Raw genomic sequence first — 15,248 nt, 5'->3', positions numbered from 1 at the left:
CGCAGACCATTTTTGATGCACAATCGGGATTGAGTGTGAAAATTACATGAAAAAACAAATATACCTTGAATGCTTCCATTTGCAACAGTCATAAATTAAAATTCACAGCAAAATGTCTGCATTATGCAGCTCAATCAGATTATAATCAACAAGCGCTTGAAATGCAACTGAAGCAGGAAACCGAGAAAAATGCTTAATTGGATAATTAAGGCTTGCATGAAAAGTCACGTTTGGCTTTTCCACTGAAAATGAAATGGGAAAGTTCAGTGAAGAGTTGGATGTTGAATAATTGAAGGGTGAAGTGGGCTTTATGTTTGTAAAATGAACAAACACAGCCTACACCTTGAGAGCAGAAAAAGTGAGGCAACGCCCCAGTTTTCATTTAGACTTCTCCATCCCCTAACCCCAAAATATAAATGTTCAAGTCAATGCGATTACTGAGAGTGAATGAGACTGGGGCGAGACCAAAACACTAAGAAACCTTCAGCAACATTTAATGCCAATACACTTTCCTTCCTCCGCACCCCCCACCTCCATACCCAATTCAACTTGGAAAAGATCCACTTACTGTGGGCAGGGCAGTCACTGCCATCTGGGTTAGGATGTTACATCCAGCAGTGTACCCATCAGGAGGGAACATTCTCACACAGGTCCAAACAGCAATCAGAGCAATGAGCTCATTTAAGAACACAAGAACATAAGAAATAGCAGGAGTAGGCCATTCGGCCCTTCGAGCCTGCACCGCCATTTAATAAGATCACGGCCTCAACTCCACCTGCCTGCACTATCCCCATATCCCTCGATTCCCTTAGTATCGAAAAATGTATCGATCTCTGCCTTGAATATACTCAACGACTGAGCATCCACAGCTCTCTGGGCTAGAGAATTCCAAAGGTTCACAACCCCTCGAGTGAAGAAATTTCTCCTCAGCTCAGTCCTAAATGGCCTACCCCTTATTCCGAGACTGTGACTCGCATGTTAACTTGTGTTTTATTTGATTCACACCTCAGGATGACAAACTTTCCATACATCTACAGACGAGTTGGGAACACTACTGTAAACAATATTTTAAAGTTCTACACTGCTGGTGCCATGGGGGCTGTACCTTTTTCCTTTCAGTCAGGGTTGCCAACTCTGGTTGGACGTCTTCCTTGAGGTTTCATCACATGACCTCCCGCCTCCCACTGCCCCACCCGGTCGAATAGCCTTTTTGCCTATCTCCAATATTTTAATAACTAACAAACAAAAATGTTTCAAGAAAATGTGTCCAGGAGATGAATCTTTAATTCCTGGAGACTCTAGGACAATCCCTGAGGGTTGGCAATCCTATCTGCAGACCTCTTAAAATGTCAAGCAAATGATGCAACTTGCACTACTGTTACTGGGCCTCAATGTAAGGTTATTGCTAAAATCGAGGCAGGCCCATGCTTTACCAAGGGCTCCTTTGGCCTCTGATTGAGAAGGTTATCTGGAACTAAGCAAGGGCTCAGCTTGATATTTGTGAGGGATGAGGTATTAAACCAAGATCCTGTCTGCCTGTCCAAGTGGAAGAAAAAGACCCCACAGCACTATTTGAAGAATAGGTGTCCTGGCCAACACTCCTCCCTTAACTAATACCAGAAAAACAGACTAACTGGTCATTCAAGTTATTGCTGTTTGTGACATCTTGCTATGCACAAATTGGCTCTCTCATTTATCTACATAATAGCGATTGCACTTCAAAAAATTACTTTTTATGTGCTCAGAATATCATACTGCAAGTTCTTTTTACATACCCAGTCTTCATTGGGAGGAACAGTACAGCTCAGATTCGAGAAACAGACCTCAGGCGAGAGTGGGTATATACACTGTGCAGTACGGAGATACACAAACCGGGAAGGTGCGGGTACAACACTCATCCTGTGCCGAGTTAACTGGACTCACTGGGTGCTACACCTGGCAAAAAGGAGGAGACTGGGTGGAGCCAGAAAAGAGTCAGCCAGTGTTCCTGCTCTTATTAACTACCCTCCTCCCCCCAGAGTCAGAAGGTTCAGGTTCCACTACGGAGATTTGAGCACAATCCAGGCTAGCACTTCAGTGCAGTCCTGAGGGAGTGCGACACTATCCGTCTTTTGGATGAGACATTAAATTGAGGACTCGTCTTCCCTCTCAGGTGAATGTAAAAGATCCCATGGCACTATTTTGAAGAAGAGCAGGGGGAGTTCTCCCCGGTGTCCTGGCAAATATTTATCCCTATCACTTAAACAGATTATCTGGTTATTATTTCATTGTTGTTTGTGGGATCTTGCTGTGTGTAAATTGGCTGCCACATTTCCGACATTACAAGTGACTACACTTCAAAAGTATTTCATCGGCTGTAAAGCGCTTTGGGATGTCTCGATGTTGTGAAAGACGCGGTGTAAATCCAAGTTATTTCGATCTATCCAGTGAGTCATGCTGGAAAGTGTACATATTGGATATTAGTTGAGCAAAAGACTGGGTTTAGTTGTGATGCCCTTGTCCCCATGACCAACAGCCTCCCTGCCCAGGCTCATGCACCGAGAGCAGCCACTTCAGTGAGCCCCCAGAGGTCTGCCAACTCCTGTGGAGTTCTTTAGGTGAAAATCGAAAACAGTAACTTATCATTTGACATTTTAATTTGGGCTCCACATGATTGGAGAGACATTGAGCTAACAGAAAGGGTACAGTAACATATTCAGTCGGATGCTGCCTGGTTGGAACAAATGCAAACACGTGCAAACATGAAGAAAGTCATGAAACATTGGGGCTGTTTTTGTTAAAACGGAGGAGATTATAGGATGAGTCGATAGAGGGGTTTAAAATTATGAAGGGATTGGACAGGGTAGATAGAAACAGGCCGTTTCTCTAGGCTGAGGGCTCTAGAATAAGGGGACAGAGGTTTAAGAGATTTAGGACAGAGCAGGAGAAACTTTTCTTGTTACACAGAGGGTTGGGAGGCTGTGGAATGCACTACCAGATTTAATGATTGAAGCAGAAACCATGTCAGGTGGAATAAAGGAATATCAGTCAGAATGGCACACAGGATTAGGCCACTGCTCGTGTGGAGAACAAACACCAACACAGACTGGTTGGCCAAATGGTCCATTTTCCTGTTGTAATTTCTATATTATTTTAAAATCCAGTGCACTGATCTAGCTACGATTCCACAGAAACAAGATGATGATGCAGGAATATTTCATGCCGTGACACAGGGGCCCCTGTAATCAGTCACGTGCACAGTTTAGACAATATATTAGTTGTTCAGTTACAGAGCTTTTTCTTGAAAAGAAACGTGCCTGATGTCACTGTGCTTACCTTGATTTTCTTTCGGTGTTTAATTTTTGGGACATTTTTGTCTGCAGGTCGCACTATTTTGTCTGCCTTGATCCATTCATCGTACCTGACAATCAAAAAAAAAAGCAAGCTCACACCATGTGTTAGAAGGACATGCTGCACATTAGTAGCACACGCAAAGGGCACATTCAGCACTCCCAAAGGGCTGTGCTCGAAGAGTTCGTGCTGCAGTGGTGCAGCCCCAGCTTCACCCCAGGCTCCCCGCTAGAAGTGCAGGACGGGTGAATCCACCTCATGGAGCAACCAGAGCTTTATGAACATGGCAAAGCGCGCTTTGGAAAATAGAACACAAGACTTGTATATAATTTAACACTGCTGGATGCTGAATCCCATTTTGTGCAATAGGTTGGAGTGGACATTGAAAGGCTGCTGACAAGACAAAGCTCAGTTATGACAAGACAGTCATTGAACAGTGACACTTCAACACAGGAAAAACCAGCACAATCCTTTCAAAACTCAGTTTCCTTTAAGTGGCCTGTGCAAACTAAAAATGTGAGCAATGCTTTGAAAAGTCTCTACCGGAATGACTGGTAAAAATGGGCACAGAATTTTACTTTTTATAAAGCAGTTTAAGCGGCATGAAAAACACAGCCATGGTAAAGTCACTGCCAACTGAAACAGCCAGGGGTAAGAAACGGAACCCCGGTGCAAAATGGCTTTCTGGAGTTTTGTTTTCCCTGAACACATCTGTGCCATTTTAGTAAACTTGTGTTGGTTTCAATATTATGTTCTAAAGCATCGTTCCATCCTCCCATTGAATATGTACAGTGGCTGAAGTACCAGGTTCAGCTGATTCTCAAGCACGTGCAACAAAACATTCCCTACCATCTCTTCATATGGCCACAGTCCGTTGTACTGACTGTTAGGAGAATGGTCACTTAAAACCCAGGAAAGGTGGGGGGTGAGACAATCAATCAGTCACATTTCGTAAAAGCTCACGTAGATTTTTAAAGTTAACCAGAAGAATTGGACTTTTTGCCCCCCAACCCAGTTTAAGTTCCCCGGTAAATTTATCTCTAAATCTGCCTTTGCTGCAAGGCGGCATGGAGCCTGCTTCCAGACGACAATTCTGCTTTGATCTTTCCCTCACTGCAGCCTCCACGTGGCACATTTCAGATCGGAAACCGAGCCGAGACTGAACCCGTGTTTGCCCGGGGGCACTAACACTTAGTGCTGCCCCACTGTCCCTTGAGCATTGTTTCCGTACAGCAAAGTACTAACACAGCACAAACGTCTCCAAATGTTCCTGGAGGCTGACCTCGCACCTTGCATCCTCCGTAAACGTCAGCTCATCGAAAACTCTTGTTGCCCGTATCCTAACTCACACCAGGTCCTGTTCACCCATCACCCCTGTGCTCGCTGACCTACACTGGCTAGCAACCCCTCGATTTTAAAATTCTCAGCCTCATTATCAAATCCCTTCATGGCTTTACCCTTCCCTACGTCTGTAACCTCCTCCAGCCCTACAACCCTCCGAGATCTCTGCGCCCCTCCAATTCTGGCCTCTTGCGCATCCCCGATTTTCATCGCTCCACCATTGACAGCCGTGCCTTCAGCTGTCTTGGCTCTAAGCTCCAGCATTCCCTCCCTAACCTCTCCAACTCTGTCCTAGACGCTCCTTAAAACCTACCTCTTTGACCAAGCTTGTGGTCACCTGTCCTAATATCTCATGTGGCTCGGTGTCAAATTTTGTTTAACGCCCCCGTGAAGCGCCTTTTACCACGTTAAAGGCGCTATATAAATGCAAGTTGTTTTTGCTGAAGGAACAAGAGAACGACGTGTACAATTTAGTTTTAAACTCAGACATATTTGCAGGCTTTTAAGAAAACAGCGGAGTTTGTAAAGTGTCCGGGCTTTTTCAACATGAGCAACACGTTTAATGAAGGGAGGACGTCTAGTTACAATTGGGAGAAGCATTATACAAGCCTCATTTGTACAAGTTGGTGCCCATCAGTGAACATAGCTGTGACTGCTGCCCATTGAAACTCAAGTAGCCAATTCACTCCTCATTAAGAAACAATGGTATTTATAGAATGTTGTACAATTTGCCCCTTTCTCTGTAACAAGGCTCATTCCTTATTGCAACCACAATACACTGTGCTAACTTATTCAGGTCTCTGAGGTTGCAAGAACATTGCTTCGTTAGGAAGCCATGGTACAACCACTCATTACCACAGGTTACCTAACACAAGACAGATGTGCCAGAGGGTAGCTACAACATTAGTGCCAAGAATCCAAGTCGGATGCTACAGATGTTCAGTGTGCCCATTAAAGCACACCCAGGGCTCAGCCATCCTCTCTTTCTCCCATTTATGCTTCTATTTACTGGGATGCAGAGCCACAAAGAACACGATCTCTGTGCTTCTCCAATTCTGGCCTCTTGCCCATCCCTGATTTTCATTGCCCCACCATTGGCGGCCATGCCTTCAGCTGCCTAGGCTCAAAGTTCCGGCATTCCCTCCCTAACTTCTCTACCTCTCTCTCTTCCTTTGAAGACGCTCCTTGAAACCTCCCTCTTTGACCAAGCTTTTTTTTGTCACCTGTCCTAATATCTCATGAAGCTCGGTGTCAAATTTTGTCTGGTAACACTCCTGTGAAGTACCTTGGGACGTTTTACTACGTTAAAGGTGCTATATAAATGCAAGTTGTTGTTGGTCAATGAAGGTCAAATGAAGTAATGTTGCTTTTGCCCTCTGTCTTCTTGCCTCCTCCCCCGAGAAACAGAAGCACCCTACTAAAACAAGTGCTTAGCCAACGCCTCAAATCAAAAGCCACAGAAAGCGAGGGGGCGGACAGAATTGAAAGGATAAATCGGGCCCTGCGGTTAATTCAAAGACTCTCCCAGCACAGGAATCGAGTACTCAATGGGGCTACTAGCACATTTTACAGCAACAGGGCAGAGTCCCAAAGTGCAACTACACCAACTACTTCAAGAGGTTGAAAAAATTTACGCCAACAAGGGAACAAGTGCTGGGCACAATGCACTAGGGTTAAGGTAGGGACACAGACAGACACAAACACAAAGTTCCAAGTCCTGCTGCATAAGTTTCAAATCACTCACTGCAAGGCTACAATCTAGAAGGACAACATGGACTATTAAAGAGAGGGGAGATGAGTGACCATATTAATGGAATGAGTTAATCTGCATGACGTTCCCTTTTAACAGCTCTATATGAGATAGGTGGTTTATAGCTTCTAACTCACCTCACATTCCAGCCACAGTAGTGCACCAGGTACAGGACCATTCCACCCTCCACGTCACAATCTTTAATGCTGGCTTCATACAGCTTCTGGTTCCTCCCTCGACCATATCTCACTTGGACTTTCATTCCTGGTGGGTAGCACTCAAATTCTTCCTCTTCATCTTCCCTCTCTTCATCATCATCACCACCATCTTCCTCCTCTTCATCTTCCTCATCCTCTTCATCTTCCTCATCCTCTTTACTGCTTTCATCCCTAACCCCAGATAAATGAAAAACATGTATGTTTTTAAAAAACAATATTAACAATTTCCTTTCGTTATGCTTTATGTTCACATTAAAAATGGTCACTGTGATGTAGTGATACACTGCAATATTGTTGTTCTAGCCTCCCTTCCAAAACTCAGGACATTCTGAGCACCAACACTGTGCTTCCTTTCCCCAGTAACTACCATGCAAAATAGAACACTAGCAACTTGGGCTCAAAATGGACCCAAAAAGGATAAAACAACTAATGACCAGCTGTGTACCATTTTAAGACTTAAAAGCTACAAAAATGTTTTTTTTTAATGTAATTTTAAAAAGTGATTTAATGCAATACTTTTTAATACCCATAGACGACTTTGTACTTCCTATCTAGCTTAAATAGTTTGCACTGGTGCAGCGAGCCAAGGTCCAAAGTTGCACCCCTGTAAGGCGCAACCGAAAGGCATGCGAGAGTCAGAAAATGCCCCGCCTTCCCCAAGGAACACGACAAGAGGCTGTGAAAATCCTTCCTCAACACTCCATGCCGCAACAACAACAGCCACGCGGGAATGTAATGATCACACTTGATGAATTATTTGTTGCAAGACTTGAATCGTTCACAAATGTGCAAGTACAACATGTAGAAATGTCTAAAAAAAAAGTTTGGTGAAAACTTCAGAATTGTATATATTTTTGAGTTGCTGAGGCGACGAGATCGGAGGTGCCAAACTGGATACATAGACAATAGGGCTGACAAAAGGTGCCCGAACCCCAGCTCATGGACCACATAGAGCCCGTGAGCCCTGTTAATCATAGCCTCTAAGGCCAGGCAACGCAGTCCTATTTGCACTTTTATTTTTGATTTGTCTGTTGGGACATTTTCTGGGCCGGGAGTTTTGGAAAGGGCTTAGCTTAGCGCTGTTGCCGCATGGGCGGATACAGCCTAAATCAAAACAACGAGTTCAGTTAGGATCAACAACTTGAAATGTATGCAAATTAATGCAGAATGTGGATTTTAACTCTCTGTACCCGAGGCACCAGGATACACACCACGAAGACAAATAACTCGGTATTCCTTACAACATTTTACACTAGTTATTCCGAGTATCCAAGTCCAGGCATTATCCCTCTGATGTAACAGCCCCAATGATAGTTTTCAGAGGTCAATTTTCTCATGAGCAGCCTGAACAGTATGCCTTGTGGAAGCACACACCCTCTGCTGTTTTCACCCCCTCCCTTTCTCCCCCCTTGTCCCGTAAGTGCTCCAAGGTGTCTCTCTTATACGCAAGGAACGCGACAGAAATGTAAGTTGTTGTACACTGGAACAAGCATTCCACAGGGAGTTTAAAATGAGCTTCTGATTAAAGTAATCATCCGTATAATTAGAACCAAGTCTTGTTTGCACTTTAATTGACTGATGGGTAGGAAGTCACCATGCTGCCTCAAGCTAAAATAAATTTGGCCAAATTGGTCTTCACATTTGGTGTCATTCACAGCCAGCTCAATGAAGTTGGAACGAACATCGCAGCAAGTTTTATGCCAAGTGGTTCTCAAACCTCTTCAGGCCAAGAAGCACCAACAAATGATCAGAACATCTTACACACTCTGTATTACTACCTTTCCCTGCGCGGAGTTTCCGGTCACTAGTTTTAGTAGCCAACCTGCGCTGATTTTTCGAACTAGCCTGCTGGTTTTCCGACTGTCCCTCTGCTGGTTTTCCTGTCACTGTATTAGTTATTCCTGTGCCGGTGTTACTGTACCGAGTTCACTACTTCACCATCCCTTCTCGTACCTTTCCTCCTACAGACTCCTACCTTCAAGGTCCCCAGCAACAATCTATAGTCCCTTATTACTGCAACAGCACAGCCTATTCTGAGAGAATTCTCAAAACGCAGGCCCCGGAACTGCCTCCTTCATAAATCGGTGATCAACTGGTTTTAGTGGTTTTCCCCACTGCTTATCGTGCAGCAGATTCAACTGAGTTGGAGCCAGAGTTGGGTTACAGTCAGCAGCTGGTTAGGAACTGGGAAATCTGTAGTCAGCCCCACCTTGACCTGCTTCTCCCTCATCAGTCTCCCTCTCTGTGTCACTGTCTCTCTCTCTCTCTTTCCCGCCCTCTCTCCCCCTCTCCGCCACTGTCTCTCCCTCCCCGGCCCTCTTCAATTATAAAATTATCTAAGACCGCCCACGTTTTCTATTTCATCCGCTAACTGCCTGGTAAATTGATGCTTGATTGAAGCAGGCCCCATTGTGCCAATAACAAAGGTCATTTTGAAAGGCTGTAACTGAAAAGTAAAACTTACATTGACAGTATCTATAATTTGTCATTCCATTCCACTGTTGCGTGGTGCGGAGCCATGTTTTCTTCAATACAACATACCTTTACATCTCTGTCCCAGGCCAATCACACAGGGCGCCCTTTCACAAATTCAGCTGCTGCGTCAGCCCATGTTTTAGAAGCTGGTTTGCATCAGATCGACTATTTAACGTTTAGTACATCTTCACCAGGTCAAGCAGCTGGTGCTGGGTGCAATCTTAATTTTTTTGAAATTATGAAACGCTCACCCATGTTTTTCTTTATCCTCCAATTTTTCAGTCTTTAATTCTTCAGCTTTGCATCTGGGGATATCTTTCACGTCACCGATTTGATCTCCTTTGCCTTCCTCGCTCTCTTCAGTTTTCACTTTGCCGCTGTCCTTTCTGGTGTCTGCTGTCTGTGCCGTGCATTCTGGCAGGTGCTTCTTTCTCGCCTAAGAGGACAAAACAGCTCAGTTACAAGCAGCAAAGACCCAGGCCCATTGTGTTTTCAACTGGTTGGTGGGTGAGCTGCTCCCAGGCCTCCCCCTCCAGGAGCAGGAGCATGGGATGAAGCAGCTCCTTTCCAGCGTTCCTCTTTCACAGCAGCCCATGTGAGGTTAGCAGCTCGGCAGCAAGGGAACGCACCACCAAACTACTGCAGGTTTTTTCGGTGGCTGATTATGCCAGGTGGAGTATCAGGTTTCGACAAGTTACCATTCAAAGCCACATTACAGGTATTTAGTTCTCAGTGGGTTTATAAATAGTTACCGGGTTTCATCTTTCAGAAAGGGCAGGCTCTCACAAACTAGTGACTGAACTCGGTGCCATCCCGCGCTGAATGGTTCATCATACGCACCATGTAAATCTACTGAACAACTCTTAAAAGAGCTGCCAACACTGAGCAAATCCTAGGCATGAGATTTTTAGTCGAGAGCCAGCCACACACATACCCGAGGCAGTGCCCCAGTCAATGAATCAGAGCACAGGAAGCTGCTATTCGGCCCATCGTGCCTATACCGGGTATCAATCGTAAGGAGCAAGCTGCGGCCATCACAGTAGAAAGAAAGGATTTGCTGATAAAGGGCAAGTAACATTTGTGCCACACAAGTGTCAGGCAATGACCATCTCCAACCAGAGAGAGTCGAACCACCTCCCCGATCGTCGAATCCCCCACCATCAACATCCTGGAGGTCATCATTGACCAGAAACGTAACTGGACCAGCCACATAAATACTGTGGCTACAAAAGCAGGTCAGAACCTGGGCATTCTGCAGCGAGTGACTCACCTCCTGACTCCCCAGAGCCTTTCCACCATCTACAAGGCACAAGTCAGGAGTGTGATGGAATACTCTCCACTTGCCTGGATGAGTGCAGCTCCAACAACACTCAAGAAGCTCGACACCATCCAGGACAAAGCAGCCCGCTTGATTGGCACCCCATCCACACCTTAAACATTCACTCACTCCAACACCGGCACAACGTGGCTGCAGTGTGTACCATCTATAAGGTGCACTGCAGCAACTCGCCAAGGCTTCTTCAACAGCACCTCCCAAACCCACGACCTCTCAGACAAGGGCAGCAGGCGCCAGAGAACACCACCCTCCTGACTCGCCGTTTCTTCATCATCACTGGGTCAAAATCCTGAAACTCCCTCTCTAACAGCACTGTGGGAGTACCTTCACTACATGGACTGCAGCGGGTCAAGAAGGCGACTCACCACCACCTTCTCAAGGGCAACTAGGGATGGGCAATAAATGCTGGCCTTGCCAGCGACGCCCAAATCCTAAGAATGAATAAAGAAAAATTTGCATTTATATAGTGCCTTTCACATCCTTAAGATCCAAAGCGCTTCACAGTCAATAAAGTATTCTTGATGTGCAGTCACTGTTGTAGGCAAACACAGCAGCCAAGAAAGAAAGATAATGCATCTATATAGCACCTTTCTCAACCTCAATTTGCACACAGCAAGGTCCCACAACAAATAATTGGATAAATATCCAGTTAATCTGTTTTTGTGGCTATTTGAGTATTGGTTGAGGGACAAATGTTGGCCAGGATACCAGGGAGAACTCCCCTGCTCTTTTTCAAAATAGTGCTGTGGGATCTTATACGTCCGCCCGAGAGCAGGCAGGGCCTCAGTTGAACGTCTCATCCAAAAGACAGCACCTCCCACAGTACTGATAGCAAAATACTGCAGATGTACTGCCTGCTTGGATTACGTGCTCGAGTTCAGGAATGGGGCTTGAACCCATAACCTTCTGCTCAGAGGCACGAATGTTATCACTGAGCCACTGCTGACACTAATGAGGCACACACAGCCTGTTAATGCTCTCACCTGAGCTAGCTGTTCTATTCCTAGTATTTTGTTTAACGGGCTGTGGTATAAAAGCAGCAGGTGTAAAGCTCCGCTGACCACCATTCACATTTTGGCAATGGGAAAGAACAGAATGATCTTGCCAGCTGTTTTTAATTAATAGAGTTCCCACTGGTAGGGGAGGTCCTGAGCAACAACAAAAACTTGCATTTATATAGCACCTCTAACACAGTAAAGTGCCTCAAGGCACATCACAGGAGCATCATCAGCCAAAATTTGACACAGCCAGATATTAGGACAGGTGACAAGAGGTAAGTTTTAAGGAGCGTCTTAAAGGAGGATAGAGAGGTGGCGGTGCGGAGAGATTTAGGGAGGGAATTCCAGAGCTTAGGGCCTCGGCAGCTGAAGGCACAGTCGTCAATGGTGGAGCAATGGAAATCGGGGATGCACAAGAGGCCAGAATTGGAGGAGCCGCTGATATCTCGGAGGGTTATAGGAGCAGCGCACCTGTGCCAGTTCGAGGACCATGTGCGCAAGTTCTTCCTTCACCAACTTCACAACAATGTGAGGAGCTTGTGAAAGTGTGGCCCCCAGCTGTGTCACTATGGAAACAAAAACAATCAATGCTACATCTTCTCCCCTATTTCTGCCTTGACAACCTATCTTGCTGCCAATGTTGCCACACAGCCCTCATAGTTCTAATAGGCCGCTATCATTACAGTATGGATGTCGGGATAGGCCCATAACTGGGAGGCAATAAAACAACGACCGTCAAAGCTGGGATTTATTAGCTTTTTAACGACTTGAGATGGTGAGATCTCAGTCAAGTCTCCTATTGAATAGTAGTACTGTAAGCTTGGTTTAAAAAAAAAAATCTCATGCCCTGTCTCAAAACTTGCCTGGTCATCTTCCTCTTACACCCAATTTTACTTGAAATCATATCTGGAATCAGCTTCGGCCCTCCATTGACCTTGGGGAATTGGAGGCGTTCGAGGTATATTTGTGGCCGATTGCTTGTGCAAAGGAACTTAGTCGAGTATTGTTGGGTTGGAACCCCAACAGGGAGCATTTGGAATCGGAGCAGCTTATTCATCTTCATTGTGTTGACTCATCCCAGGAGTATTAAAGACAGGCTGCCCTATACATCAAGGCCAGGGTTATTGCTTGTACAAAGGTGTAAAGTGCAGGGATTCACCGTCACACTCAGATATCTGAAACATTGTCTGCTGGACCGTGCCAAGAAAGAAAAGACAGACAGACAGACTTGCTTTTCTATAGCATCTTTCACAACCTCAGGACGTCCCAAAGCACATTACAGCCAATGAAGTGTCATCACTGTTGTAATGTAGGAAACGCAGCAGCCAATCTGCGCACAGCAAGCTCCCACAAACAGCAATGTGATAATGACCAGATCATGTTATTAGTGATGTTAATTGAGGGATAAATATTGGCCAGGACACCAGGAAGAACTCCCCTGCCCTTCTTCTAAATAGTGCCATGGGATCTTTTACGTCCACCGGAGAGGGAAGAAGCGGCCTTGGTTTAACGTCTCATCTAAAAAGACAGCACCTCCAACAGTGCAGCACTCCCTCAGTACTGCACTGGAGTGTCAGCCTAGATTATGTGCTGAAGTATCTGGAGAGGGGACTTAAACCCACAACATTCTGACTCCGAAATGAGAGTGCAACCTACTGAGCCGCGGCTGACACCATGAGGTATGATTCTTGTATGTGTCTGCTGGGTATCCTGGGCAAGAGAGATGTGCCTCTGTTTGGTGCAATGTGAGGGCCAACTAAAGTCCTCGATAACTTGGAAACCGGCTGGTAGCAAGGCCAAATGCAGATAGTCGTACACGGATATACATCGCATTCAGCTCCTCCAACCTCACGCCACCCACGCCTGGGTTTGTCCTAATAGCTGTTGCCAGCGGTTCTACGCTCAGAGCAAAGAGAAGGGGCAAAGAGGGGAAAACCCAGTCTGATCCCGCATCGGGGAGCGAATGCAGGGAGGTGCATCTATGGTCGCATACTTTGGAAATGGGGTGCGAATGGCAATATTTGCTGAGGCATTCAAATCGTCAATCATATATTCATAGAATGATTCAGCCCAATATGTCTGTGCGAGCTCTTTTTACGAGCTATTCAGTTAGTCCCACTCCCATGCCCTTTCCCCAAAGCCCTGCAAATATTTCTCCTTCAAGTGTTTATCCAATTGCCTTGTGAAAGTTACTTTTAAATATGCTTCCACCACCAACAGCTGTGCATTCCAGATCATAACAATTCTCCCCATCTCGCCTTCTGGTTCTTTTGTCAATTACCTTAAATCTATGTCCTTTGGTTACTAACCCTTCTGCCACTGGAAACAGTTTCTCATTTGCTCTATCAAAACCTTCATGATTTTGAACACCTCTATCAAATCTGCCCTTAACCTTCTCTGCTCTAAGGAAAATAACCCCAGTTTCTCCAGTCAAGGAGGTGATTCTGTATCTGGGCTTCCATAAAAGGGATTGTAATCAAAATTTAGTCAGCATCACACCAAACGTTCCCGCTAAGCTACGCAGCGGTCTGGAGGTCCCACGCAGGCCGCTCACCGGTTTTTCAATGAAAATAACTGCACGTGTGAAAATTTGAATGGGCCGCGCAGCCAGTTAAAGGGACTGCGCACGAAAAACAAATTAAGAGAACATTGGTCATGCCTCTTTTTTTCTTCCTATAGCTGTGGCAGTTTAACAAACTGAGATTGATGTAACTGAATGAGAACCATGTGACATGCTCAAGATTCGAAAGCAATAGCTGAGAATTGGCACCCTCACCTTCAATGTGAGGTATTTTAAGGGTACCAGTTCTACTGCAATGCCCTGCGACAATTCCACACAAAGTCATTGTGGTAAACCACTGTTATACCTGTCTGTAGAGGTATGTGTATTCCAATAGGTACAGGTCTGGACATGCCTCGGCTGACTCCTCCCACTATTCCAGGTATATAAGTGACGACCTCCCAGTCCCTTAGTATTCTGGACGGGTCGACCACTCGAGACAAGACCTTCATTCTTTAGTTAATAAAAGCCTGATTGTTACTCGCTCAACCTCAGTCTTTTGAGTAATTGATGGCGCATCAATTTTATTAACTAAATTTTTATAATGGAGAAGATCCTCACACCAGCATGCCTGGACCTCGACAGTCGGGAAGCGGACGCTTCCACCAAGTTTGCTCACTGGCTCATGTGCTTCGAGACATTCCTGACTGCCTCCACCGCGGTCACAATGGATGCGGACAAACTGTCTGTCCTGATCTCCAAGGTGAACCACCGAGTGTACTCAGTCATCCAGGACGCGACCTCGTACACAGACGCCCTCCAGCTCCTCAAGACCCAGTACGCGCGCCCTGTGAACGAAGTGTACGCCAGGCACCTCCTGGGGAGTCGCAAGCAACAACCTGGGGAATCGACTGAGGAATACCTCCAAGCACTGTCCGTGCTTGGCCGGGCCTGTGGGTGTAAGGCGGTAACGCCCGCTAAGCACACGGAGGAACTGATCCGGGATGCCTTCGTAGCGGGCCACAGGTCCAACTACACCCGACAGCGTCTGCTGGAGCAGAGCGACCTCAACCTCAACAAAGCCTCCGAAATCGCACTAACGCTGGACGCAGCCTACCGGGGCATGGATGCCTACTCCTCTGCACCGTGGACGCCGCGGGGAACGACAACCTGGGACACGGTAGGACAGCCCCATAGCACCGTGCCACCCCAGCCACAGCCCAACAATGGCCCAACTACCGCAGCAGTGTCCCAAAGCCAGACAGCAGTATCCCAAGGCCAGAAATGCTACTTCTGTGGC

General features: G+C 46.0%; 1 protein-coding gene across 1 annotated transcript in view; it reads right to left on the bottom strand.

Moving 5' to 3' along the window:
• Positions 1-15,248, bottom strand: part of arid4b (AT-rich interaction domain 4B) — a 203,098-nt gene that overhangs the window by 55,104 nt on the left and 132,746 nt on the right. The window contains exons 17-19 of the mRNA XM_085996722.1: positions 9,366-9,550; positions 6,559-6,810; positions 3,316-3,400 (exon numbers count right to left, since the gene is read on the bottom strand). Of these exons, the coding sequence (XP_085852848.1) occupies positions 3,316-3,400; positions 6,559-6,810; positions 9,366-9,550 (522 nt within the window). The remainder of the gene's footprint in view (positions 1-3,315; positions 3,401-6,558; positions 6,811-9,365; positions 9,551-15,248) is intronic.

This window comes from Somniosus microcephalus, chromosome 9, assembly GCF_052327205.1.
Source record: "Somniosus microcephalus isolate GS21.2 chromosome 9, FLI_Smic_1.0, whole genome shotgun sequence".
Classification (NCBI taxonomy): Eukaryota; Metazoa; Chordata; class Chondrichthyes; order Squaliformes; family Somniosidae; genus Somniosus; species Somniosus microcephalus.
Note: the sequence above shows the minus strand (reverse complement) of the source record. Positions and strands in the feature narration are given on the sequence as shown.